Source organism: Phasianus colchicus, chromosome 8 (genome assembly GCF_987193195.1).
Source record: "Phasianus colchicus chromosome 8, bPhaCol1.hap1.1, whole genome shotgun sequence".
Lineage (NCBI taxonomy): Eukaryota > Metazoa > Chordata > Aves > Galliformes > Phasianidae > Phasianus > Phasianus colchicus.
This window is the reverse complement of record NC_143443.1, coordinates 35,619,011-35,646,336: the sequence shown is the minus strand read 5'-3', so window position 1 is coordinate 35,646,336 and position 27,326 is coordinate 35,619,011. Positions and strand designations below refer to the sequence as shown.

The 27,326-nt window shown below is 46.3% G+C and overlaps 1 protein-coding gene across 5 annotated transcripts in view; it reads right to left on the bottom strand.

The window, feature by feature from the left end:
- Positions 1-27,326, bottom strand: part of INPP5A (inositol polyphosphate-5-phosphatase A) — a 209,278-nt gene that overhangs the window by 162,762 nt on the left and 19,190 nt on the right. For 4 of the 5 annotated variants that reach the window (XM_031597285.2, XM_090145708.1, XM_031597287.2 and 1 more), the window contains exon 2: positions 3,675-3,716. In XM_031597285.2, coding sequence (XP_031453145.1) covers positions 3,675-3,716 — 42 coding nt within the window. Of the gene's footprint in view, positions 1-3,674; positions 3,717-27,131; positions 27,144-27,326 lie in introns of all 5 variants that reach the window. The other variant, XM_090145712.1, reaches the window with a different exon arrangement.

Below are 27,326 nucleotides of genomic sequence, written 5' to 3'. Positions count from 1 at the left end.
AAGGGACTGATACATCCAAGTAAAACAGTAAAACATTTATCAGCTCTATCAACAGTGCTCAGAAAGGTAATAAAGTAGCGAGCTTTGAAGACTGCTATGTTGTAAGATGAAGTTACACACTAAAATTTGATTTTTTTCCATCTGCATTTCTTGGTTAAATTGTGTAATTTAACACAAAAATATGCAAGATTTAACGTAGGGCAAGGGAAAATGGTTTCAAATTAAGAGAGAAAAGGTTTAGACTGGGCATAAGGAATGTGTTACGGTGAGGCACTGCATGGGCTGCCCAGAGAGGTGAGAGTGGTCGCTGCAGGCAGCCCAGGGCAGGGGATGGGCTGCGAGCACTGATGGAGCTGTGGGTGTCCATGCTCACTGCAGGGGTGGCACCAGGTGGCCTTCCAAGGCCTCTTCCAACACAGAAGATTCTGTGATTGTATGGTATTTGTAGAATCATACCACAGAATCATAGAATGGCTTGGGTTGGAAGGGACATCAAGGATCACCATGTTCCAGCAGCTCCTTGTCACAGGCAGGGTGCTGGATCAGACTGCCCACAGAATGGTGGCACAAACTTAAATTTTAGCATGGGCTGTTTAAATGTTAAAGTCTTTCAGATGCTACATTCTGGGAAATGCAAATAGCAGTAACCTATGATATGACATGAATTAAGTGACCTGTGCTGATATAAAATCCCTGATTTAAAGTTGTTGGAACTTAAATAACAAAAAGCCATAGAGACGCTCCTTAATGTGTTATTTGACATTCATAGAACCACCAAGGTTGGAAAAGACCCACAAGATCACCCAGTGCAACCATCCCCCGATCGCCAATAGCTCTCACTAAACCACGTCCCTCAACACAACATCCAAACGTTCCTTGAACACCTCCAGGGAAGGGGACTCCATCGCTCCCTGGGCAGCCCATTCCAGTGCCTGACCACCCTTTCAGAGAAGTACCATTTCCTAACGTCCAGCCTGAATCTCCTGGTGCATCTGGAGGCCATTCCCTCTAGTTCTATCACTGTTATACAAGAGCAGGGGCCGACCCCCAGCTCACCACAACCTCCCTTCAGGTAGTTACAGAGAGTAATAAGGTCTCCCCTGAGCCTCCTCTTCTCCAGACTGAACAATCCCAGCTCCCTCAGCCATTCCCCCTAAGCCCTGTGCTCCAGACCCTTCACATCCCCATTGCCCTTCCCTGGACAAGCTCCAGGGCCTCAATGTCTTTCTTGTAGTGAGGAGTCCAAAACTGAACACAGTACTGGAGGTACAGCCTCACCAGTGCTGAGTTCAGGGGGATGATTACTTTTGCGGTCCTGCTAGCAACTACTTCTGATACAAGCCAGGATGCCATTGGCTTTCTTGGCCACGTGGGCACACTGCTGGTTCATGTTCAGCTGAGCATCAATCAAACCAGGTCCATTTCCTTCACACTGTCTTCCAAGCACTCTGCCCCAAGCCTGTAGCGTTGCCTGGAGTTGCGGTGGCCAAAGCACAGGACCTGGCCTTTGGTCTTGTTGAACATCATCCCACTGGCCTCAGCCCAGATCTCTCTGCAGGGCTTTGCTACGCCCAGGCAGACTGACGCTTCCAGCCAACCTGGTGCCATCTGCACTCAATGCCCTCATTCATGTCATCAATAAAGATATTGAAGAGGACAGGCCCAATACCAAACTCTACAGAACACCACTCATAACCAATCACCAGCTGGATTTAACTCCATTACTCAAACATGAAGACATCTTTTCATTATGGGCTTAATTTCTAGAAACATTTTAAATGGAATACATTTATTTTTGCAGAGGTTATTCTGACAGCTTGCACAAGGACTTCACTCTCAGAAGTTATGCAAACTGTAGTGACACAACCACATATGCAAATTGAATTCCTCAGAAGAATGGAAAAAAGTTGTGGTCTGTGGTTTACCTGGGTTTTGAGTTTATGAAGAAGCATTAGCAGCCTTCTTAAAAGCCAGTTTTCAGCACTTCTGATGAATTTCAATTTGCAGAGGACTTTGAACATGCAGTACTTGAATAAAAATATATTTGAAGTTCTACATGTACTGGGTTGCTACGCAGCCCAACTTCAGGACTGTGCTGTGCTACTTTTAGCACAGCCATGTTAGTCTCTTCCTTAAAGTTTTATTCCACTTCCTACCACATTAGCAGCAAACAGTGCAAGCAGCAATCCTACCCAAGGCACTGACGTGAGGAGGAAGCATTCAAGGCTCCTGCTTTCTTCCTGAGGACTGTTTGCGTCATTGCCTACTGGTGATGAGCAAAACCGCCAACATTTTTGTTTTTTTAAATACAGCTTCCTTGGACTGCAGATAAGGAAGGCAGAAAGAGTGGGAAGGAAGGAGGCAGCAGAACTGCTGTATCTGAGGGATGGGCCCAGGGCTGCCACAGTTACACTTCAGCTGGTCTGCACCTGGACTCAACCTGCCTCGTGCGACCATTAAGGAACCATTTCTCCCTATTTTGAGCCTGGTGTGCTCGATACTCAGTGGACAAAGACAGGCCTACTCCAGGTCCACATCAGTGGTCCCCGCTCCAGAATACTAGCAGCTCATTTCTCCCCCTCTTTTTCCTGTTTTCCACAAAGTATTTGGAGACATTTCCATAGCACACACTCCACTTCAGTAATAACTGAACATGCACAGTCTTGTTGACAAATATGCAGAAGGAACACGATGTTATAAAATATTCAGTGATCCAAAGGGGAAAAAAAAGGCTTCCATTTATTGCAATATATATTCCCTTCATAGGAGGAGTTTTTTTTGTTTTGTTTTTGTTTTTTTTTTTAATGTGAAAATGTTTTTAAATCAGAATTAGCCAAGGAAACCCACACAAATTAAACACCACTAATCAATCAAGACAGAAGAAGAAAAAATAAGCTCATCTTTTGTGGAGCTGATAGATAGTGTGGAATCTCAGACCGGTCATTTCACTGCAATTGCATTAAACTTGCCAGAAACTGCAGTGCTGTATGGTATCGCAATGTTTGGCACAAATGGCATTGGGACCTTGACCTTATAATTCCGAGATTATAATTCCAGTCATAAAAAAGTAACAAAACACTGAAAATCCAGTTTGCTGCATTTGCTGCAGTTTCACTTTAAAACTTGAACTGCAGAACGTTGTTGTGTTAACCATTTTTACATAAGAGATTTAATAATGAATAAAGGAACTTCAGAACCTATCAATTCTGGTAGATGCGATACAAACTATCAAAGTAAAACAGCACTGATGCTGCGCAGAAAGGATGAAAGGTTTCTAAACCTCTAATGCAAAACCAGAATGTGTTAAAGTGGCTTTCACACTTAAAAAATATGCAGTTAAGCTTATAACATGCTTAAGATACAGTTCCAGTACTTTTTATATTACTCTAAAATGGGAAAATTTCAAGCAAATTCAAATAAGCAAACCACCATCAGAAACTGCTAAGATTTTCATAAAAATGTGAACATAAATATTATTTATTTATTTTTACAAAGCACTCAAACTCTTTTAAACCAGAAGATTGTCAGTGATAACAAATGATGTCTAACACTAATCATTACAAATCCAAAGGGCACTTTTTTTTAAGACTGGTTTTGAACATAATATAGGAACTTCAACTTCACAAAAGCGAAAGATCTTTATGTTATTAATAAGCAAGGAAGTTTTACCTTACCTGATAAAATTCCTGAAGCCAATTCTTCTGCAAGTTTTCTGGCTGAAAAGCAAAATATAAAAAAGTTAGGAAGAAAGTAATACATTTTTACAACATCACAACACTTGTCCCTTTTCCTGGTGCTTTCAGTTTTTCTACAATTAAGGGAGATGCATTACACCTACGACTTCACTACATCCCTATTCTTACAAGATGATCCAGTAATTAGATCCACAGACCTGATACTTATCAAAATACCTGCTTCTGAAGTACACACTCACTGCCAGGATTTCAAAACCTTTACGTGAACTGCTGACACCCAGTTTTTGCAATTTGAGAGCACAGTTTCAAATTACACAGACTTAATTCTAACAAATGGATTCAGCTGTGCTTTTGCTTTTTCTCCTGTCAAGAACAAACTGGGAGAAGTGTTCAAAAATTGTTACAGAAGTTATGAAAACTGAAGCAGCAGAAACATACTGAGTACGAAGTTGTGCCTTCTATGAAGCATACAGCACACCAGATACAATTATAGAGGCAGACGGATGGTTTCTACACATCAAACATGGACACAGCTACAGCATTTACTGACTTCGATCATCAGCAAGATTTGCTAATTCCTGCGTTGTAGGGGGAAAACACAGACCCAAATCACTCTTCTACAGAAACAGCAGGAATGCAGTGTCTGTGGGGCACAGCAGAATGTATGGAACTGGAAAGCAAAGGTCCCCCATCCTGCCCCCAGCAACTGTTCAGGCAATGGTTGGTCAGAGGCCAACATCAGCGCAGAATTACTGTTCTGATGTATTTTCCTGTCAAAATGTGTTGGTTTTTTTTTGTTTGAACACAACTCTACACTTACATATTTATTCCATAAAGAACTGAGTAACCTCCACCCACATTGCTTCAAAAAAATTTTTTTTGAAAGCCAAGAGGAAAAAAATGTCACTTCTGTCCCCTGCTGTCCCCTCCCTTTTGTTGATTGCACATTCCTAATGATCTCAAATTCAGATATTACAAGACAAGGAGGTGAAACTTCCACTCCCTAGGTGGGATCATTTTCTCACGACGAGCTTTCTCGGCATTCCCCGTGGCAACTCGCTGCTGGGCTCAGAGCAGGCAAGCGCAGGGACCAGCAGCCCCTCAGCACATCCTGGCTCTGCGCACCCATCCCAGCCTGGCCCAGCTCCACCCCTCAGCCAGCAGGACAGGGCTTGGCCCAACTTCAGGGTCGTCTTTAATAAACACAGAGCAAAACATTCATGTCTCCCATTCATGCCCTTCCGCTCAGCCAAATAATATTACAGAGCCACAGCAAGGAAGCTGCAGACGTAAAAAACTGCAGGCAATGAAGCAAGGGATAAAATATTCTCTCCAAAAGAATGCTGTCTCTGTAAGTACTTGTTCTTGCAAGCTTAACCCTTTTTCCACTCATTTTGAACTTAATGAGACAACTCCATGAGTTGTTTCATGAAACAACGAGAAAACAAACAAACCAGCAGCTGCTGTGATTTCAAGCCAGTTCTTAACTGTAAGTTTTGACAATGGCACAGGACGTACTGGTTGTAATCAGAACAGATGCAGATTATGATGGAACATGCTTACACGTGTTGCATGTGATTTCTGCAAGATTTCAACCAAAAGGCCAAATTTAATCCAGCAGGAAGGCAAGATCTTGGGATCTGCAAAACTCCTGATTAAACATTTCTGGCTGTTATGAAGATTAGATGAGCAAGTCCTGCACTGGACTGCAGGCAGACCAGCACTGCTGAGCTTGTTTTCAAAACTGGAAGTACAGTGTTATTTAGTGGGTGATAGACAACTTTCACCTAAAAACAAAAAGCCTCATAGTCCTAACTTTCCTTTACCTTATTTACACCAGCCACTAGATGCCCCAAAGACCTATTAATTCTGAAAAATAATCCAAAGTGGACAGAGATCAGCCATTTGTAAAAACATATATATGAAAGAGCACTATTTTTACCTACAGCCTATATTTACAGCAAGCAGCTGCCTATGGGGTCACAGCAATCCCAAAACCCCACGCCTGAACTCAAGGCAGTGCACTACAGAGTGCGATGGCCCCCACTGAGACCCTCCCTGAGTTTCAGACACAGACCTTCTATATCAGAATAAAACTAAGATTTTATTTAGTACATCTGGAAATTTTCATTTAAATCAGCATACACATCTGTAAATTCTGACACACGCCCTACATGTTAATTTAGAGTAACTAAGCTTGTTTTTACTTGAGAAAAAATTGCTTCCAATCAGGAGTATTTCAAGCATTCATCCTACAAGAATTCCAAAGGAGAAAAAGTACAACATTACTTTGCTTTTAAACGTAGCTGGAAGTGGTATTAGTTCGCCCATTTGCCTCACAGCTAAATGACAACAATCCTGCCTGGCAAACTAGGTCCCAGGCAGTCAGAGCAACCTCTCAGGTGAACAACCTGCAGGCTCATCACAGTGCAAGGCGACGCAATGCTTGCACTGCTCCAGTATTTCACAGGGGAGAGAAGTAGGTGACACACAGTGCCCTGAAACAGCCCCCAAAAGACAGCATAGAGCACAACAGAATTACGTATGTCCACATTGTTCTTGAATATCCTCCAGTAAGCGAAAATACCAAGCTGTCCCTGAGAAAGGATGGGTTCCTGGCTTCTTCCCAGGCTTCCAGCCTTCCAGTGCTTTGGGACATTGCTGCAGCAGGTGCCACAGAGGCACAGCAAACACCTCCAGCTATCAGATATCACCAAACACCATTCAATATGAAGGACAGGTGTTACAGACGGAGAGCATCACCATCTCAGTCCACAACTCTGACTAGACATAATACCAACAGATACAGAAAAATCAGTTTCCAAACAAATTCAAGACCTCAAACCAATGTGAAACAAATCTACAGCAGCTACATGTGGTGGGGATGCCTGCAGCAGACAGCTGCAAGTGAAGAAACGGGAGCAGCCTGCAGACAGACTCATGTGGAGGAATATCACACAGTTATTATCATCAGTTTCTAACAGGTTCTCTTTCCCTCTTGTTTTTAGCTACAGCAGGCACTACTTATAAGCCTCAAAAGCCACAACAGGAATGCTCTATGCACCCACCATGGCCTTTCACCATGCGTCTCCAGGACTTCAGCTCAGGAATAAGAACAGTTTAAGGCCAGAAGGGACCTTTAAGGCCCTGTCCTTCCAACTCCCTGCCTGTGGGCAGGGCTACACAAGATCAGGTTGCCCAGTGAAGAAACAGCCCCATCCCACCATACCCATCCAACCCCTCGTTAACAGAACCCAACACATTTGCATATCCTGCTGACCCAATCTCTACTCTGTATTTTAAGTTTACTTTTGATTTGTGCTCTCCCTTTTGAAGCCAGTTTTCTCTCTTCAGTCCTGTGGCTTAACTCCAAGGCTTTTTGGGAACAGATAACAACAGCTGACAAAAACTCAATGTAAAAAATACTAACAGGTGCAGAACTAAGGTTGCAGATTTCCCAAATGATGCCTTCTGAAGAAGCAGTAGCAAAAATGCACACATCAGGAGAAGGAGCAGCACTGGAACACGATAGTGAAGTCCGTTAGCCCCATGTCCTGCAGTTACATCTAATTAGACTACCAGGGTTGCTAACGAGGACTCCTTTGCAGAGAGCAGGGGTTCAGACCCGCCGGCTCCTGCCCAGCCGCCTCCAGCCACACAAGGCCCAGCCGCCCCTGGGTCAGCCTCGGCCTCCGCCACCACGCTGCTCCTGCAGCCTCGGGCGCTGCCACATCCGTGCTTTGCTTTTAGCACTCTTGTGGCGAGGTTCTGTAAGCCAGCTCTCTGCTCCCCAGTCACCTCTGTGTAAGTTACTTTGAGTTCTCAAAGACTAGAGATAACCGTCAAGTGGAAAGACCATTTATCTTCCTTTTATTTTTCTGCTAAAACTAGATACAGCACATTTCGTGTCTTCCAGACTCTTTGGCCTTCTTCCCATCCTCACAGTTTTTGCCCTTCGTTAAATTATCTCATTCTTCCTGTAATGTAAATGAAAGTAATCTTTTCCTCGTCCTCCCTTGTGCTGAATCAATCCATTCACACACTTGAGCTCATCTCCCAGCACTCAGGATCCCAAGCCCAGCCTTATCAGCCTGCTTCCTTATGGCTTCTCCCACTCCGGTTCTCCGCAGGCCGCCATTTGCTCTGGGCGTTCTCTGACGAGCAGCCAAAGAGCACTGAGCTCAAGCAGCACTGGAAAGAATAGAAGAAAGGAGCCAGAAAAAGGCTCAGGAGCATTCTCACAAGCGTCTCTTTCCCGAGCACAAAGTGAATTTCCGTCGCGCCTGCCCTCATCGCCCCTCGCAGCCCAAGGCCCCAGGCGCTGTGCGCGCAGGCCCTGTGCCCACGGGCGCCGTTCCCAGCGTGCTGCCATCGCGGCCGCGCGATGCACTGAGCAGCGTGGGAAGCCTGCCTTCACTGTGCGTTTGAGCCCTACGAACGGCCCGAGGTCCTGGACAGCACAAGCCTGCCTTCATCCCAACCTTTCATTCAACCACGTGCATTTGCAATACGTGGAGCCACAAATAGAAAGCCTATCCCTAAAACCTAGCTTGACTTGACTCTAGCCTGTAGAACCATGTGGGATCCACATCAGAATAACAGGATGCTCAAACCACGCACCGCCACTCCCTTCAGTTCAAAGAGATTTCAGCCTTTTCCTGGAATTTCAAATCCCACTAAAGCCTCTTTTCATGCTGACTTTCTATTTGAAGTCTATTAGTGTCATACTGGTTACTGTATTGGTCAGGCTATAAGGAGAAGGCGCAAGCTTTCAAACAAATGGGTACCACATGAGCTGCCAATATCCTGCGAACAAGCAGCTTTTCGAAACAAAGATACAACTAGTCTATCTTTTGCCCAGTATTTCCATTTCCTACAAAATTGTACTAGATTCATTCAATGGAAAATAGTATATGAATTATAGAGAGCATGTTCTTTTTTTCTAAAGTTTATTTTTAGTCAAAAATAGTCTCGATTTTTTGCACTTTGTGCAAACTCACTGAGCTTCAGCATGAACACACAGGAGAACTGGCCAGTTGGATCTTGCATAACGAGTTGAACAAAAGGTGCAAATAGTCTATTCTTCAGGGCTTGAATTAAACATTCCCAAGAGCCCTATGCGGACTAAGGGATTCCCTGAAACCACTGCTCCGACTCCCAGTGCAGGCGCTGGGAGCTCACAGCCCGGTGCCCAGCCCCCCCGGGTCGTGCAGCCGATGCTGTCCTGCAGCACCCCCAGCCAGTCAGTGCCTACGCCCGCCAGAGCCTTGGAAAACATGGGCTTGTGGCAGCACCTTGAAATAAGCGTGAGCATGTAGGCCTGACGCTGCTGACCAGATTTTTGCAGGTCTAGCACACATTTGAATACACCCTCGAAAGAACTGAAGTTCAGTAACTCTTTTTGGACAGTATTTATTCACTGCCACTCCTGTGAGCACACTCATACCACAGCCATAGTAGCACCATGCTCCTGCATGCACACCTTCCCCAAGCACATCTGAAACACAAACCAAGACCCAATCCCAGCCCTGGCTGTCTCGCCTTTGTCCTCATCCCACGCATAAGAAAATACATGTCCTGGCATGGTACTTACTGACATACAGGGCTTTTTAACCGCCAGGATCTGAATAAAGCCATGAATCTCAACTATAACCTTACCCTAGTAAACTCCCAACACATTCCAAACTTAACTTTTATTACCAACTTCTTACAGAAAGATTAAGGGCTCTTGGATATCTGAATAAGCAGCGTATTAAGAGTATTAACAATAACAGCTAATCCAACCCTATGTATTTATCAGCCCAAACTGTTTGCAAGGAGCAGGGATTAACTGCATTAATAGACTCAAGCATTCAATTACTTCATATCCCGATTTTGGAATGGATTGGGGAAACCAGACCCTATACTGAAAACAACAGTAAGTAACATTAATCTGCTCCCGCATACTGGTAGACAAAATAGAGCTCTGGCAATATTCACAATCACTACCACAATTCTATCCTGCCTACACAATATGGTCTGTTTTGTTTTTTATTTTATTTTTATTTTTAAATTAGATCTTTAAAAACTTCCCCAGGCTAAATCCAGAGATAATTAATCATAATATATAACAACTATTTTTAAAACATACACAGCAAGAATACAGCCTTTTTTAGGATCCGGTTTCAAAAGTTAAATCTGCTGCATAATTAACTTTCATACTTTCAAATCCCACATGAAAAATTGCTGAGCCTGTGAACTTCGAGAAGTAAAACAAAACAGAACCCCACACACACTAACAAACCCAGCAGTTACAGCTGATTGCTGTTTTCTGAGTCAGCACAGCTCCACCCACCCGTCCCAATGAGCCAGACAGCAAAAGTCAGAAAAGAACCCTAGCAATAAGGAGAAAGAGAATTGTGGTCAACGGCTGGCAGCAGCCTGATCAAGGCCAGGAGGTCAGCGAGATGCACTGAGAGCCAAACAGCCAGCCTGCAGCCACCGTGCTTATCCTGTCATTCAAATTTCACACATACAAGTTGTAGCAGGGACAGAGTTCAACATACAGCATGTTTCTAGTTCCAGCGTTCCTCCCAGGCAGGGAGACCAGCAGTGAGCCCAGCATGGAGCCGGGGGCAGGAGGGCTCTTCCTGTAGCGATGCCAGGGAGGCCTGGAAGTGCCCTGTGTGCTGTGCCAAGCCTTGGGCCGTGACAGCAGGACACCTCCTCACAGTGCCCTGCTCTCTCACTCAAAGCAACACACAGACCCCAAGAGCCTTTCAAGCAAGAAATGAATGCTTCAGAGACAATTATCGCAGGCTAGCTAATTCAGTATGTCTTTTTGTATGTATGACATGGATCCAACCTGATCTCTTGGGCCAAACAGCCCCAGCAGTAACTGCAGAATAGCAGGCAATGTGCAAAATACTGCCTAAAAGCCACCACAGGTAGAAAAGCAGAGAAAAGCAATCCTACAGCAGGCTAGACCTTCCACACTGGCCTCTCAGTTCATACAGAACCACAACAGACAGATGTGAAAGCCAATTTGCAAATTTGTTTTTTCTGTGTACACTACAGGACACTTCCAACACAAATCAACATTATTACTAACTTGAAAGTCCTCAATCTGAGAAGATTCAAATGCCTCTTATTAACCCAAACTAAAACCTGAAATCTAGCAAACTGGAGGCAATGCTAGGAAACAAATTAAAAACACACAAGAAAAACCAAAAAAACACATTACACTGTCCCCAGCAACAAACACATCAAATTCCTTGGTGTTATCTTGATTCAAGCTGCAGTCAGGTTTTCTGAACTAAAATAATCAAACATAGAATCACTGCGTATTTCAAATCTGATGGTCCTTGTGGGTCCCCTTCTAGTCCAGCCCATCCCCACACAGCAGAACCCAACCCCACACCCTGCAGCTGAGAGCAGTGCCGCAGTGCTCCACGCAGCTCTCTGCAGCTCCCCTTTGGGAAGCTGTAGGGCCAACACATGGGAGCTGCCCTCAGCTTCCCCTGCTCTGGGCCAAGCAAAGCAAGCAGATGCTGTTCCGGGGCCAAAATAACAAGACTCTGCCAACTGTGGCAGATCTTATTTGACCATATGGAAGAAAAAGAGCCACTGTTGCTGTCTGATGTTACAAAACTGGGAGCAGACCAAAGCCTAAATAGGGACCAAATAGTCACACATACAAGAAAGAGTGAGCCAAGCCATCACATTCATATACATAAAATCCTACTTATCCACTTATAAAAATTACCCCTCTTCCTGAATATTTTGGCTAATTTGATTAGGAAATTACATGTGTTTGGGGGGCAGGGATGCAATATTACACAACTGCTCACTTTCGTAGGAAGGAACTTCCATGAGATAAAAGCTCAAGAGCTTAAAGTTCATGAGCTCTACGCAGTGAGGTACAGCAGTGCTTATCAACTGCCCTGAGCAATACCTGATCTCTTCTTGAGAAGATACCCACATTTACAAGATAATTGCTTTCTGATGAGAGATGAAAGGCATCCCTACAGACCGGAAGGAGCGGTCCTTGAGAGCAGCCCTGTGGAGAAGGACCCAGGGATCTTGATAGATGAAAAGCTTAACACAAGCCAGCAGTGTGCCCTTGCGGCTTGGAAGGCAAATGGGATCCTGGGCTCCATCAGAAGAGGGGTGGCCAGCAGGGACAGAGAGGTGATTGTTCCCCTCTACTCTGCTCTTGTGAGACCCCATCTGCAGTACTGTGTCCAGGTCTGGAGCCCCCAGAACAAGACAGACAGAGAGCTGTTGGAGAGGGTCCAGAGGAGAGCCAGAAAGATGATCAGGGGACTGCAGCACCTCCCCTATGAGGACAGGCTGAGGGAGCCGGGCTTGTTCAGCCTGGAGAAAAGAAGGCTGTGGGATGCGCCTACAAACAGGAGGGGAGTCAACTCTTTGAAAGACTTGATAACTGCAGGACAAGGGGAAATGGTTTTAAAGTTGAGGGAGGGGAGATTTAGGTTGGATGTCAGGGGGAAGTTCTTTACAGAGAGTGGTGAGGTATTGGAACATCTGCCTAGAGAGGCTGTGGATGCCCCGTCCATCCCTGGAGGTGTTCAAGGCCAGGTTGGATGGGGCCCTGGGCAGCCTGGTCTGTATTAAATGAGGAGGTTGGTGGCCCTGCATGTGGCAGGGGGGTTGGAGATTCATGAGGTCCCTTCCAACCCTGGCCATTCTGTGATTCTGTGGAAGTCCAAGACTTTCCCAGGATTGTTACAGAACCAATTCCGCAACTAACAGCCAGCAACACAGAATCTTTCACATCAAAAAAGCATAGTCCTAAGGGCGGCCATTAGTCTTCTGTGAAGCAAAGCAGGGGGCATGCCAAAACATGGCTCATCACACCAATATATACTGAGTAACCTAACATAAATATGCAACAGCAGATTACATGAAAGCTGCTTACATCAGAAACAAAGCACTGAGAGAGATGCTTGGAAATGACTTCCAATTTGAGGTAGAGAGTGGGTTTCCTGTTTATTTTTTCTAACTGATGTGGTTCTATACTGCATGCATCTTCAGTCAATGGCCTATGATTTGCAGAAGTTGTTCAGAACCACTACAGGGATGGTACAAATACCCAGGGGAGGTGCAAAGACATGCCCAGGGCCAGACCCAGAGGCCACGAGCACAAACTGCAGCACAGGAGCTCCCCTGCCTATGGGCAGCACTGCTGTGCTGGATGGCCGGCTGAGCCCTGGCACAGGGACCCAGAGGATGTGGGGATCTCCTGTCCCACCTGGACGTGAGGCTGGGCACGGCTCTGGGTGGCCCTGCTGACACAGGGGTGGGCAGAGGGCCCCGGGGGTTCCTGGCAGTCTCAGCCATTTTGGGATTCTGTGAGATAGCTTGGTATTTACATACAGCTTTTCAATTCAAGCACTCTTCCTGTTGTTAGGGAAAGGCAGAAGTGAAATTTACTGCTGTCGCATAAGTTATCTCTTTTTTTGTCTTCCTGCCTGAATTTCAGCCTCCACAAAAGCTAAATCAGGGGGAAAAGCCAGCCGCTGTTTAAACAAGTAAATATTGGGGAGCACTGATAAGTGTCACATTTCCTGTTTGCTTTCAAAGACTGCTGTCACAACAGGCATTTGATGCAGCTGTGTCCCCCATGCCCTTCACTCCTCGCGCCCAGTGAGCTCAGGGCTACCTGCTCACAAGATCTGCTGGGCTGACCACAGGTTTGGATGAGGACTAAGGGCAAAACGCAGCAGCTGTAACGCAGTAGTTAATGCCTGTTACATCCGCTTTGGATCTGAGCCCACAGGGCTGGCAGGAGCACAGGGCTCCGTCCCATCCCCCTCCTGGCAGGACCCTGTGGCAGGCAGCTCACAGCCAGGTGCATAAAACACAACTCCAGGGACAGAGGAGCACAGCCTCGCTAGGCAGCCTCAGAGCACACAACGAGCTTTCGTCCCTAAACAGTTTCTTGTGTTTCACTGCCTGTGCCCACTGCCTCCTGCTCTTGCTGGACACCACCAGGCAATCTAGCTCCTGCTCGTTCAGTGCTTAGCAAGGGAATGCTGACAAAAATTGAGCTTCCTTCAGAAAGGAAAGGCTTAATTTGCTCTGAAAGAGAAACAAAACAAAAAATGACAACTGACACTGCTCTCAATCAGACAGATCAAGGGGATGCATCCTAGCAATCCCAAGCACAGATACAGGCTGGGCCGAGAACAGCTTGAGAGCAGCCCTGAGGAGAAGGGTTTGGGAGTGCGATGGATTAAAATGCAACGTGAGCCAGCAAAGTGCTCTCACAGCCCAGAAGGCCAACTGTATCCTGGGCTGCATCAAGAGAAGTGTGACGGCAGGGCGAGGGAGGAGATTCTGCCCCTCTGCTCTCGTGAGACCCCACCTGCAGCACCGCGTCCAGTTCTGGGCCCCCAGCACAGGAAGGACGTGGAGCTGTTGGAGCGGGTCCAGAGGAGGACCACGGAGATGATCAGAGGGCTGGAGCACCTCCCTGCAAGGCCAGGCTGAGAGAGCTGGGCTCTGCAGGCTGGAGAAGAGAAGGCAGCAGGGAGACCTTCCAGCAGCCTTCCAGTAGCTGAAGGGCCACCAGGAAAACTGGGGAGGGACTTCTGGTAAGAGGCAAGTAGGGACAGGACAAGGGGAAAAGGCTTTAAACTGGAAGAGGGTAGATTTAAACAAGACATCACGAAGAAATTCAGTATTGTGAAGGTGGTGAGACACTGGAACAGGTTGCCCAGAGAGGCTGTGGATGCCTCCTCTCTGGAAGCATTCGAGGCCAGGCTGGATGGGGCTGTGAGCAACCTGGGCTACGGGAGGTGTCCCTGCCTACAGCAGGGGGTTGGAACTAGAAGATCTTTAGGGTCCTTTCCAACTCAAACCAGTCTATGATTCTACAATCCTAAAGCCTCCGTAAAACATTAACATAAGAGCCATCAGGAATTTTGCCTCAGTAAGGATTTTTAAAAATCCTTTAAAAAAAGAAATGGGGGGGATGTAGATTTATTAAGAACTTTGCTATCTCATATTCTTAGTTGCTTCGTTGTCTCCATGTGGTCAATAGGGGCTGCGTGACCTGCTTGCTGGCTGGCTCTGCACCAGGAGGATCCAGCTACCAGAGGTGCCCATGGCCAGGCTGGACAGGCTCTGGGCTGCCAGAAACGATGGAGGGGTCCCTGCCCATGGCAAAGGGTGGAGCTGGATGGGATTTGAGAGGATGATGGTCTTTATGTCAGCCACCAGCAAGAGAAGCACCATTCTGCACCTCTGCTTTATAAGAGACAAGAGTAACCTTTAGCTTCTCCGCCTCTGTCCCCTCAGCTCCATTTCACAGCCTCAGACACAGGGCGGCCAGTGTTAGCCCAAGTCCTCTCATCCTGACCCGGGGCATGACTGCCCAGCCTGGGGAGCTGAGCCATGTCACTGCAGATGGAAACGCACAGCCACTGGATGAGTTAAAACAGCATGCAAAGCTTCCCGAGTTCCTACATTTTAAGCAAATCAGCCAGCACATACATTGAAAGAGATTTCAATGGGGGAGGACTTGCAACCAGATGGCATTCCTGCAACTACACAACAAGAAATAAGAACTTCTCATCCCCTCCTGAGACTGCCCAGCTCTTGGTTTTGTCCCTTCTCATCACTGGCACAGACTTGACACTTCAGTAGTTCTATCCTGAGAGACTCTTTTCAGAGCTACTAGTAAGGAAGAGGAAACTCTACATTCAGTATCTTCTAGTGCATACAGAAGTACCTACCAGCAAACAAATCTGCTTCTCTGAAAGCAAAATCTGTCTCTGATTTTCTGGACTGGAAAAGCTGACTTTTCATCCTCAGAGGTGAGACTCTGCAGCATTTCCCCCATATTACGTGGCACAAAGCTGCGTTACAGAGATGTAACATGAGGCACAGAGAGCAGCTGCCCTCCGTGCTGGTACTAAAAAATGATCGCCAAAGCCATGCAGGAGCGTCAGCTTGTCAGTTCTGGACAGCTGTAGCCTTAGCATTTTAAGATGGCCTAACTCAAGCTACAGGAAATGTATGTCAAAACTAAGGGAATAATTAAGGCAAGAGGGAATCTCTTCTGTTAGTGTAAATTGCCCACGTTTCTCGTTTAGCATTTTTTGCCATTGCACTCAAAGTAAAAGTCCACTCTCATGCACACGAGTTTCCACAGGAAATCCTGCCCTTCGTTCAACGCTTATCCCTAAAGAGAACAGTTTCCTTTTGTTTGAAAGGCAACTGTGTTTAGTCCTATGCCACAGTGAATACTTCTCAGCACTAAATATAGATCCTCAAGGAAGGAAATACTAGGCAGGCAACAAAAGCCAGGAACGTTAGTGAGCACTGTGTCAGATGGCACTGTGGATTCCAGAACACATACAATTTATTAACAAAAAACTGCAGACCACTGAACAACTGATTATGAACGTTTCTCTAGTTTGAGAAAAATTAATGGCTGCTTAAAATAAAACAAAGATCCCACGCACAGGTCAGATGCCTTACTAGCACCAAGGCTCACACCACTAGTCTGACTGTTACCCCATGTTAATGGTCACAAACTTGTTACTTTTTATTTTCCTTAAGCAGAATTAGGCTATTTCTGTCCCGAGTATGGAAGCTTGATTTGCATGAGCAGGACAGACACATATTGCTCCCTGCAGTCAGCTCCCCTATTTACATGTGCAGTGTTGGCATTACATCCAGTGAGGTACCCATTTTTCCACAGCCAAGGTCTCACCGCTGCCAGCTGACCTGCAGCTGCAGTGCCAACATGAGACAGAGCCCTGCAGCAGCTGCTGCACGCCCGGCTGTGCCCACACCAGGCTGGGTTTTACCTCTGCAGTAGGGAAACCTCCAGCACAAAATGACCATTGTGCCCCTGCTCTGCAAGCCTCCCCACACCCCAACCTGGGTGCTTCTCAGCCAAAGATGCACACAGGCAGTTTCACTTGCGAAAGTGAAACCTTCTGTCTAACTTTGTTACACAACCCAAGCAAGTTGTGATAACTCACAACACAAACTGCATCAGATAATTTACATTCTGCCTTCACTCTACAGCAGTCTTTCATGTCACAGAGTATGAACAAGCGGAACGAGGAGCCAAACAAGCAGCTGCTTTCACCTGGTTCTTCTGCCCTGTGCAGCCTGCAGTGAGTGCCTGGCAGGCCCCCACTGATGCTGACATCCCAGCTGATGCTCCACACCGCACCATCTCAGCTCTGCCCAGAGCTGCTCGCTACCTGCCAGCACACACCCTGTCCCTGCAGGAGCCTCTGAGCCCACTGCCACTCAGATGCCTTCCCCAGCTCCCAACCTTCAGACACACGCTCCAGAACTTCCAGCAGGAAAACACAGAGAGAAGAGTTCATTTCTTGCATGATCTAATGGTCTACTTAAATTCATACTGAAGATCCAGTGCAGAAAGCTTTTCTTTCACCCAAAAAGGCCCAGTAGAAATCACTCAAGTATGACATCAAAGTACAATCAGAGGTCGCAAAATGATTTCTCACCCAAACCTTTCAGCTCTGGTGAGAAACCCTGAACCCCACAGACTTTATTTTCTTCTCCTTTCTAAATATTAAAGTGCTGAGACACTTATCCAATTTTTGTCTCTACATCACAAAAACACCTCAGCAACTGTTACATTAAATTAGAATTCTGCAGGACAGGTCAAATCCCATAAGTATCCACTTTCCCACCGGATCACTATGGATACTGCAGATAAGATTACTGCGACCACCAGCAGAGGGAAGCATCAAAGCTTTCACCGCACTCAGGAGAATGACTGTTCTCAGCACAACCCAAATAAAGGTTTAACATTAATACATTATCGACCTATTCAAAAAATAAAATTGTGCTGAATATGCACTTGCAGGTGCGGGAACAGCTTAATTCATTGGTTACCAAACAAGTACACCCAGGGATAGTGGTATCAAAGCCAATTAATACCACACTGCTTGTGAAAGGCATGCCTGGAGAGAATTGCCAGAAGACAAACTGGCATTTCAAACAGAATACTGTGCAGACTTACCAGCCCCATCACATTCCCCACGGCTTTCTGTCTGCAGTTCCCACCGAATTATTCCTTAGCAATAAAGAGCAATAACTTACTATTTTGTAATTTTCAATACACCACTGCGAAACAAAAGATAGAAATTGATCCAATGCATTTCTGTTCCTGCAGCTGACCTTACATTCACGTTTTACAGAATTAAGTCCCCGAGGACCTCTTGCAGATTTTTGCAAAGTTGAAGAAACTCAATAGTCAGCAGACAAACTGTGCAGAAATCCAAACGAGCTTTCACAAAGTACCCACTGATTTGACTGATTGCCCCAAAGCAGCAGTTTAGCCAAGGAACTGAGATCACTAATGCCAACCCATGCCACACAGCACAGATAACAGCTCCTAGGCATCGAGTGGGCATCAGGTACAGCCCGTGCTGGGAGCTCCCACAACCACATGGATGGTCTCAGCTCCTGCAGCCAGATCAAGTGCCACACAGCACTCACTAAGTTCTGCTCTGGGTTTGCCATCTCTATTCTTTTCTTCTTTCAAACTCCAAAGGCCGGATGTATACCTGTTATTATTCCTATGAAAGAAAAATCATTTTTCACTGTTTATACAGAAAGAAACTTGAAAACACAATGTGTATGTTTACTAAAGTACAAATAAACCAGGATTAAATCCTCCAAACTTCACAGCTGTCAGCATGGTGCAGCATTACAGTGCTGTGCTGAGGGCTGGGACCCCTCCATGCTGCATCACCTACCACCACACCACCCCCAGCTCTCACCACTCCACAATAAAGTCAGATCCACCTCAAACTCCAGCACCAGACATGGCAACATAACTATTTTCGCAGCATGAGCAGGGACCCGACAGGCTGCACAGCTGTGATGAGCAGTTTGCTGTTCAGCAATGTTACTTCTGCAAAATTATTTTTCAAAATTACTTTCTGGAAGAAGTGAAAACCAGCTCATTCACAGTGTTCTATAGAAACATTTCTTTGCATGCTTAAGTATCACTGATTTAAAACAGATGAAACCATAAAGGGTAGAATAGGACAGTAATCTGGATATGGAATAAAGTTACATAAATAATGAGAGATGTGTAAAGCAGCAGAGGGGTGGAGACAACAAACAGCTCAGCTATCAAGGCAGAAGGTGAACAAGTTTTGCTCCCCAATTTCTGCTCCAAACAACTTTCTTCTGTGATCTGTTTTCCACCTGACTGCATTCCTCCATCCATCTTGGGCTCAGAGCAGTTTCTCACGTCACACTTCCCAGTCAAACAACCAGCAAACACAGCTCCTGTTTTCACCTCCCATCCTCTGTTCCACCCAGCAACACTCCAGCTCTCCCCCTTGCCCAGAACCCTGAGGTGCAGCTGTTAGTGCCAGCATGCCAGGCACCGCACACACCTGAGAGACAGCCTGCACACAGCAAACTTAGACACAGAAGGTTTAAATACTTAAGCAGTAACAGTTAAAAATCTAACAGCGCAGGGAAATCAGTCAGCTGTAAGCCATCACCAACACCTGTTGATCTCAATATATCAGTCATTCCTTTTCTTACAGCACACCTGAAAGGTTGTACAAAAGCCTTCTGCGTTTTTACAAGTTCCTAAGATAACAGAGGCACCTTGGGATAGAGCACACTCCTCCTGGCAATCCCACCAAGTGAGCAATCAAAGTTAGAAACTTGCTAGACACAAGACAAGGGGAAAACCAATACAAACATAACCTCCCAATACTACCTGGCAAAAAAATTCTTAGGATGGCTGCAGAAAACAAAAGAATTCAGCAGCAAAATCAAGCAGCTATTCTCACAAAGATAAGAGATTATGTGTGCAAATGTAGCCTGAGCAGATGATATTCAAGGCAAGGCCTCATTCATCACCAGCAGGGAAAAGCACTTTACAGCTGCCAGGATGCACGACAACAGTCTAAGCAGGAGTTTCCAGCAGGAATGACCGCTGGAACGACATCTGCACGCAAATGTGAGCAAGGTCCTGGCACAGTCTGAAGCTGAGAAGCCAGAAAGCACTGCCCACCTCAGTGCAGAGATAGCTTCTCATGCTGGGCTCCAGGAGCAACTCATAAGCCCATGGGGATGATGCTATTGGTAGAAAGCTTCACAGAGATAGAGGAAAATAAAAATAGCTAGAGTTAACTGTATTAAAAAGGCATAGATAGATGAATTTAAAACATAAGTGTAGAATTAGAAATGTTCTCCAAATCACAAAAATAACATCTCATTTCAGTACAGTTCATCGCCAGACCCCCCCGCACAGTGCATCAGTTATGAGAGTTATCGTCAGAAGAAATCCTGCCTGTTTCTGCAAAAACCTGTTGTAGCCACCCAACACCGTTGCTCCCAGGCCCAAGGGCTCATACCTGATTAACTGGTGTAAGGACTGTGCCTTCTGAGCGAGGCTGTGCCTGCTCTCTGCACTGCAGGGCACACACAGGCCCGCTCCCACCTCTCCACCACCCCTCAGAAATGCAGGCGACAGCTCTGCAGCGATCGCTGGCTCAGCTTCTGGATCCTCACCTTCAAGGCTGGGGGACGGAGGCAGCAGACCACTTCTGTTCATAAAACAGAACTAATTGAGCCCAACAAAAACTCAGGAGGGTTTTTAAGAAGGGAGAGAAGTCCTGCTTCCTGACCTACTGTACGTACACTGTTCGGCACACCAGAGCAGAATGAGCACACCTGGCGATTAAACAAAAACGAGAGTTCAGTACTGCATGGAAGGCCTCTCTCCAGAGCCCTGCCTGTCCTCCAGCACGGCCGGGGCCTGACAGCAGCCTGCAGTCCTGCCCTGTGTGTATGAAGGAACGAAAACAAACACAAAGGTCAACTTCCACAAACATTTCGTAGTCACATCTAACGCAGTGGCAGGCTTGATTCAACACTACAGCCCGAACAAGCGATATCAGGAGCTATCAGTAGAGCTCTCCTGACAGCCAGCCAGAAATAACACTGATACAGCCAAAATCCCATTCTGTCTTTGTGGCTCCAGAAATTCAAAGCCACTATGGAAAATTTTGTATATTTAAACCTAACTATTAAGAGATATCCTGTTTGCAATGAGGTAACACTTCTGTTTTTCTCTGTCACAAGGAAGTGCACTTCACCTAGTATCAACATTTCTGAACCGAACTGGAATTGCTCTTTTCCTGTTTAGGAAAACGTGCTTCAAACACAAGGAGAACTGTCAAAAAGTAAAGATTGCTTTTATCGACTTGTTCCCCTGACACTTTCCACATCTTGAAACATTCTGGATGTGCCACAGGTCTCCATGGAAGAGCCGCTCTGAGCACTGCCCTTTGGGTACCAGTGCTTGAGGATACGCTTTAAGAGACACCGCAAGCACAAGGATGCACTTCAAAGGAGAGTTGTAAGCATGCTTTGATGCATCTGTCGGCAGCCCTGGGAACACCCACTCGTGCTGTGACAGGTGAACTGCTGTCAGAAGAGCAAAGGAACACTGCCTCTGTGCTCAGGGCTGAGTTATGAAGACAGCAACCTCAGTAAAGATATTGTAATTTTTCCTTCCCCAGAGGGAAGGAGTTTCTGCAAATCAGCACAAACAACTCAGAGTTGTCCATGTCCATGATCCATGTCATGTCCATGATCCATCATGGAAGAAGAGCTGGAAGGCAGATATGCAAATAAGTCACCACCACGTTATAATATTAGGTATTTAAAGCATGTTCTTGTAATTCTCACAACAGTTATAGGCTCAAAGCCAAGCACCTAACTAGAACCAAGCAGATGGAAACTGACTTGATTTCTGTCTCCATAAAATAAAAAACCTCACTACATCCCAAACATGCTGCAGGCAATCACAGCAAACCCCCTGCGATTCCAGCTGGTTACACTAAGGATGGACACAACCACAGCACAGCACTGACATCAGAACAGAGTGGCCCAGCAGCAGCCCCAGGGCCCCCCAGGGGGCAGGGGCAGCACAGAGCTTCCGGGCTTCTGCAGGGGGAGGTCCCCAGGGAGCCTCCAACAAGCGGGGATTCCCTTATTGGGAGGCAGAAAAAAAGCAGAAGCCAGAACTGAGTGGGAGGGAGGGCTTGGCGATACCACCGGGAAGAGCTGAGATGGCGTTTTCAAGCAAGACAAATCCTAACCAGCTGGCACAGACCAAAGTTAACCACTGGGACTAGGTAAAGCCACAGAGATTTCAATGAGCATTCAAAGGTCACACATCAGTGAGCAAACCACATCTTCCCCTACAGAACGCACTCAGGCAGGCTGGACCTGCCGCAGCTCCTGCAAAGCGCCCGGCCCAGCCGCAGCTCCGCTCTGCCCTCTCACACCAGCGAGCCAAGAAGCTGTGCCCTACAGACATGTGAGTGGCACGGGAGACAGCTGGGCACAGCACAGCCACGGCACCCGGCCATCACAGCCTCCCCCAGGCGCAGAGCGGGGGCACAGAAATGGGCACAGCCCTTCCTGCAGTCAGGAACAGAACCAGCCTGCTGCAGCAAGAGAAAAACATTTCAGATGCCATGCACTAATACACAGCCTGTTCCAGAGGAAAGAAATTATTTTTTTTTGCAGTCAAATCCTATAGCAAGTAATTCACAAGTGTTATTAATTTAGTTTCGAGGACAACAACTATAATGTGTTCCATCTTTGACACAGATTTCAGTTTGCAGAGCAAGCCCAGTCTCTCCCCAGCTCAGTCCTTCTGGATGAGGGCAGGTGCTGACACTCCACCAACACTCACAGCAGCACAGCAGCCAGGGGACGCAGCAGGGCGAGCACAGGACTGTGCAGCCCCAGGATGTGGGCTGGAAGCAGGGAGCTGGGCATGAAGTGCAAACGTAAATCCTTGCGAGAAGTGCAACTCCCCTGTGTTTGATTGCCAGATCCTTCTTCTCTAACCTACAAAGCTGAACTGAAATGAAGGCACTATAAGGAGCCCATATTTCAAAGTCTGAAATAAAATTATTTTCCCACTGTTCTTGCTGTCCTTTTACATATTTAACAGTCCTTCCCCTTTAGTTTTTCATACAGAGTATTTCCCATAGTTACACAACATTTCCTCTTAATACAGTTAGGGGTTAATAAAACCAAGTAGAACAAGTTATTTATTAACTGGACTCCTAGTTAGCATCCAAGGTACACAGGCTATTAGACACCTACTTGATGTCTCTATTTCCAGCTAACAGTTACTTATGAAAACTTTGACACACCAGGACTGGCTGTACCATCCGGGCCCGTCTTCTGATCTCAGAGATCACCACATTAGCATCAAAGCAGAAATCTTGAGCTTCCTCCCAGATTCCACAGCAATACACCATTTTTTTTTTTATAACTGCTTTCTCTAAGACCAAGGAGGTCCCTGTCCCACTGCCAGGCCCTGCCCCCCGCACGCACCAGGACAGCGCTGGCCCCAGCACGTCCGTTTTCCCTCTTCAGGCAGGCAGTGCCAATGACATGCTGCAACGGATCAGAGGACACCCATCTTCATGTTCAACTATAACCTATCAAAGAACCTCAAAAGATACCTCAAATTGTCAGATCGTACTGAAACACACAAGTTTTCATCCAATCCTCCAGTTTCCTGTCTTCAATTACTAGAAGAACTTTAAATAAAACCACCATTTCACAGAATATACTGACTGAAGTGCAAAAAACGGGAAGCAACGCAGCTGAGACCACTCCTGAAGGCTATGGGATCTGCAGGCCTTTGTGATCAGCCCAACATGGAAAGCTGCAGAATAAAACGTCAAAGCCAACAGCAGCAGCCCCACACTAGAAATCAGAACATGATGACAAGAAAGCCTCAGCAGGCTCAGGAAAATTAGGATATCATTATAAAGCAATTAATTTCCCCCCAGAGAAGTAGCTTGGTTATTTCTAGCTTCTTCATTAAAGCAGGCTTCAAGGAGCCCTTCAGGATCTGTCTCACATCTTCACTGCCTGCTGACCATTTGCACTGTGCAGAACCACGCTGTGTCACTGCAGCTCCTGCATCTGGGGTGTGTTTGTTCTTAGGGCTCCCACTGAACCAACACAACACAGCTCCCATAGCTTTCTTCAGATATATCCTTCGTGTGCAGCTTTACAGTCAGAAAAAGAACGTAAGTGAAAGATTCAGAGCAAAACCCCAGCCCAGGTTCCCTGACTGCCCCGATATGACCTCTCATTAGAACCATCCCTTCCCTCTGCTCTGTGGGCATTACTCAGCCCTGCCTTGTGCTGATCTGCCCAAAGAGGCAGAGATGCAGCTAATTGGCTCCCAGATGGCAGTGAGGTTTTCAGCTGTCACTGGGCTTTGACAAGGCACTAAGCTGCAAAACCAGGATGCTCAAAGGCCCATAGGACGAGCTGCTGCAGCCCTGATGAGCTTCAGCACAGTCATCTCGCTTCCACAGAGGGAGGAACCGCTCATCTGTCTTGCAGTGCTAGAACAGTGCAAAGCACAGCCCTTTAATGCTTCCATTCCTTGGAATAAGTATAATAAACTGCTATACATTGTCTACATATCTGTTGATGTTTAGCTAAAAATTTTATCTTCATTCTTTCTTTTTGTCATTGGCTTTCATAGTATCCTTAAAAGTTGGAAGGGATCTCTGAGGGCCATCTAGTCCAACTCCCCTCAATTTGCTGTGCAGATCAGATGATTGACATAAAGGAATAAATGGTGCAGCCTAGCTCATAGAATCTCATGTTTATTCTACAGTTCAGCTCTGTTTCTCAAGCAATCTGTTACAACATGATGGGAGGAGTGTATACAAGCAGGTTGTCATAACCTAAATATGGACAGATTCAGAACACATAGAATTAGTCAGGAATACTTAGCTAAAGACTGATAGAAATAGCCCTCAGAGGAGCAACGTGATCTAACCCATCTGAATTCCATTATCAACTGCAAATTCATCCCCACAAAAGGAGAGGTATGTCTATATACATAGAAAAAAGTCCACAAAGAACCCAAGCTGTTGGCCCTGACTGAGCTCCGAAAGCAGCACATGGCTGGAACAGCAATGAATCCAGTGCTGCCAGCAGTCAGCTGTGCTGTGGCAGACTCTGATCCCAGCAGGGGGATCCAGGTGATCCTGGAAGTCTTGCACTTGCAGAACAGAAGGGTACTGTTAAACACAGCTGTTAACAGAAAGGAGCTCCAAAGAAGAAAAGCATTATTGTTCCTACACTGACCAAGTCTTGACCATGCCATGAATATATCAGCAAATACTTCACAACACAAGTGCAATGAAGTCACTGTCTCTGTGCCTGCTGGAGCTATGGAAACATGCCACTATGTTTTCACTTTCAAAAGGCTCTCGTACAAAAAAAAATATATTCCTTCCTATACATTTTTCGTTGATGAAAAAATCCTGATTGTTTCCACTTGACACTGGAAGGAGCACAGCTTCTGGATTTTCTCTGAACAAAACTTACAGTGAGATGCACACCAGCCTTAAATGGGTGTTTAGTCCATGAGAACTGATCTGAACACAGGTGCTCAAAGTCAACTGACCCTTTCCAGACACTGTTCTATGACAACCTATTACTTGCTAATACAGTATAACAGGTTCAAAGACAGCATTTTTAGTTGAAAACTTTGTATGATCTTGTTAATGTGATTTAAGCTTTTAAGTAATGCATTAAATGTAGCTGTCACTGTAGTAAAAAGAAAAAAAGCAAATAGAGCAATTATTTTAGTTAAAAAAAACTGAGGACTTAAATTTCCAACTTCCTCTGGTACTTCTGAAGGGCTTTACCTTGCACTTTACTTGTAGCTACACAATGTGCGTTATTTTTCACAAAGACATAAAATTTAATAGCATCCAAAATGAACCTAGAGCAGGCATTAAACATACAAGACAGATCTGGAACTGCTCCCCTGCCATCCGCTGTTCCCAAGCAAGCAATCTAGCAGACAAGCTTCAGGAGAACAGAACATCAACAGCCCAAGAGCAGGAAGGAGGAAAACTCTGGCACAGTTAAACAGAAGGGCACAGAAACACAAGCCATGAAAGTCCCCCAGGTTTGCCTCTGTGCTTTGCTAAAGGTTGTTAATGTCCAAACACTTCCCTGACTTCTTTTCAATCTCACGCAACACTCATGTCTTCTAGAAGTCCCAAACAATGCTCATTCACTGACACGGTCAGCAGTGGCTGCACGTTGTTACCTCTCCATTCAGAGCAGGTGTTTGAGGCACCACTCCCAGCTGCCACACTCCGCACACCTGGGTTTGCAAGAGCTGTGTAACATAAAGACTGCGTAGAAGCAGCCAGGTCATTTCTACAGATTTCCACAAGTTATCAACCATTTTGCTTTTCCTGAGGCACCACAGCTCTACCTCGCTGGCAGGGATGGCCCAGGCTTGTGGCCACCATCTGCCACCAGTGCAGCTTCCCAGAAAGGCAGCAGGGATGACAGGCAGGCAGGGACCACGAGCTGCAGGTTCCTGCTCTGACAATCCCAGCCTGCCCAGTGGCTTTATGCCCCACCAGCTGCAGCTCCTTTCCCTCACATGGAAAACACTGTTGTGATGGTTTTCTGACCCCAAGTACAAAAAGCTGTCCTCATCAGTGTATCAGTCAACAAGCATGAAGAGCAGGATGAGATGTCATGGCCTCACATTGCACCAGGAGGGTCAGGTTGGTATCAGCGCAATGTCTGCTCAGAGAGCGGCCGGGCGCTGGCACAGCTGCCCAGGGGTGGGCAGTCCCTGTGCACGGAGGTGTTCAGAGCCATGGGGATGTGGCACTGAGGGACGTGGGCAGTGGGACTGTGGGCTGGGTGGGGGTCTCAGAGGACTTTTCCAGCATTAATGGTTCTGTGGTTCTATACACCTGAAGGAACCTCAGAGGGAAAACAGATGGTCTGATCTTATGAGGAAACATTTTGAAGTTCTGCATGCAAAATACTTCATAATATCAGAATAATTTTATATTACTTGTTTCACAGAAAATGCAATGCATAATCAATTAAAACAGAACTCACAATAGCTATGGAAAACAACTAAAGATCATGCAAACTTTACGATAGCTTTGCATTCATTAAAAGCAAGAGCAACACACACAACACAAGACAGACAGCTCACATTCCACATTACCTTGTCTAGGCACTGCCACTTAGCACAGCTCTGAACTCAGAAGCCACCAGAGGTTCCACACAGACCACACCACACTGCCTGCCCCGCAGTGCCCACCACCCCAGGCGGGCACCTCCACTGCAAATGCCATGTCACAAAGACTGCCCCTAAAGACCAGGCAGAAAGCCAGCAATTCCTGTGCTGAACACAGCCAAGGTGAGTAGATGCTTGGCTGTGCGCAGCTCAACATGGGTTGAGGCTCAAACCCCCTCTGACCCCAGCTCTGTGCCCAGCCACCCCAGTGCCCAACGCTGCACTGCGGGGCTCTCGCCCCCACCTTGGGGCAATGGCTGACCTGTTGTTGTGCACAGTGCCACCCCCTCATTGAGCTCTGATGATGATGAAGAGAAGTGGGACACGTACAGGTACAATTCTGGATTTTCAGGATGCACTGGGAGCTGGAGCTTGCAGATTGAAAGCTACCCACCAACAGCTGTAGCAGAGAACCTTTTTGTGATGCTAACCCAGCGTGTAGTCTATTTTCCAACGATTTCTGACACTCCTGTACATAA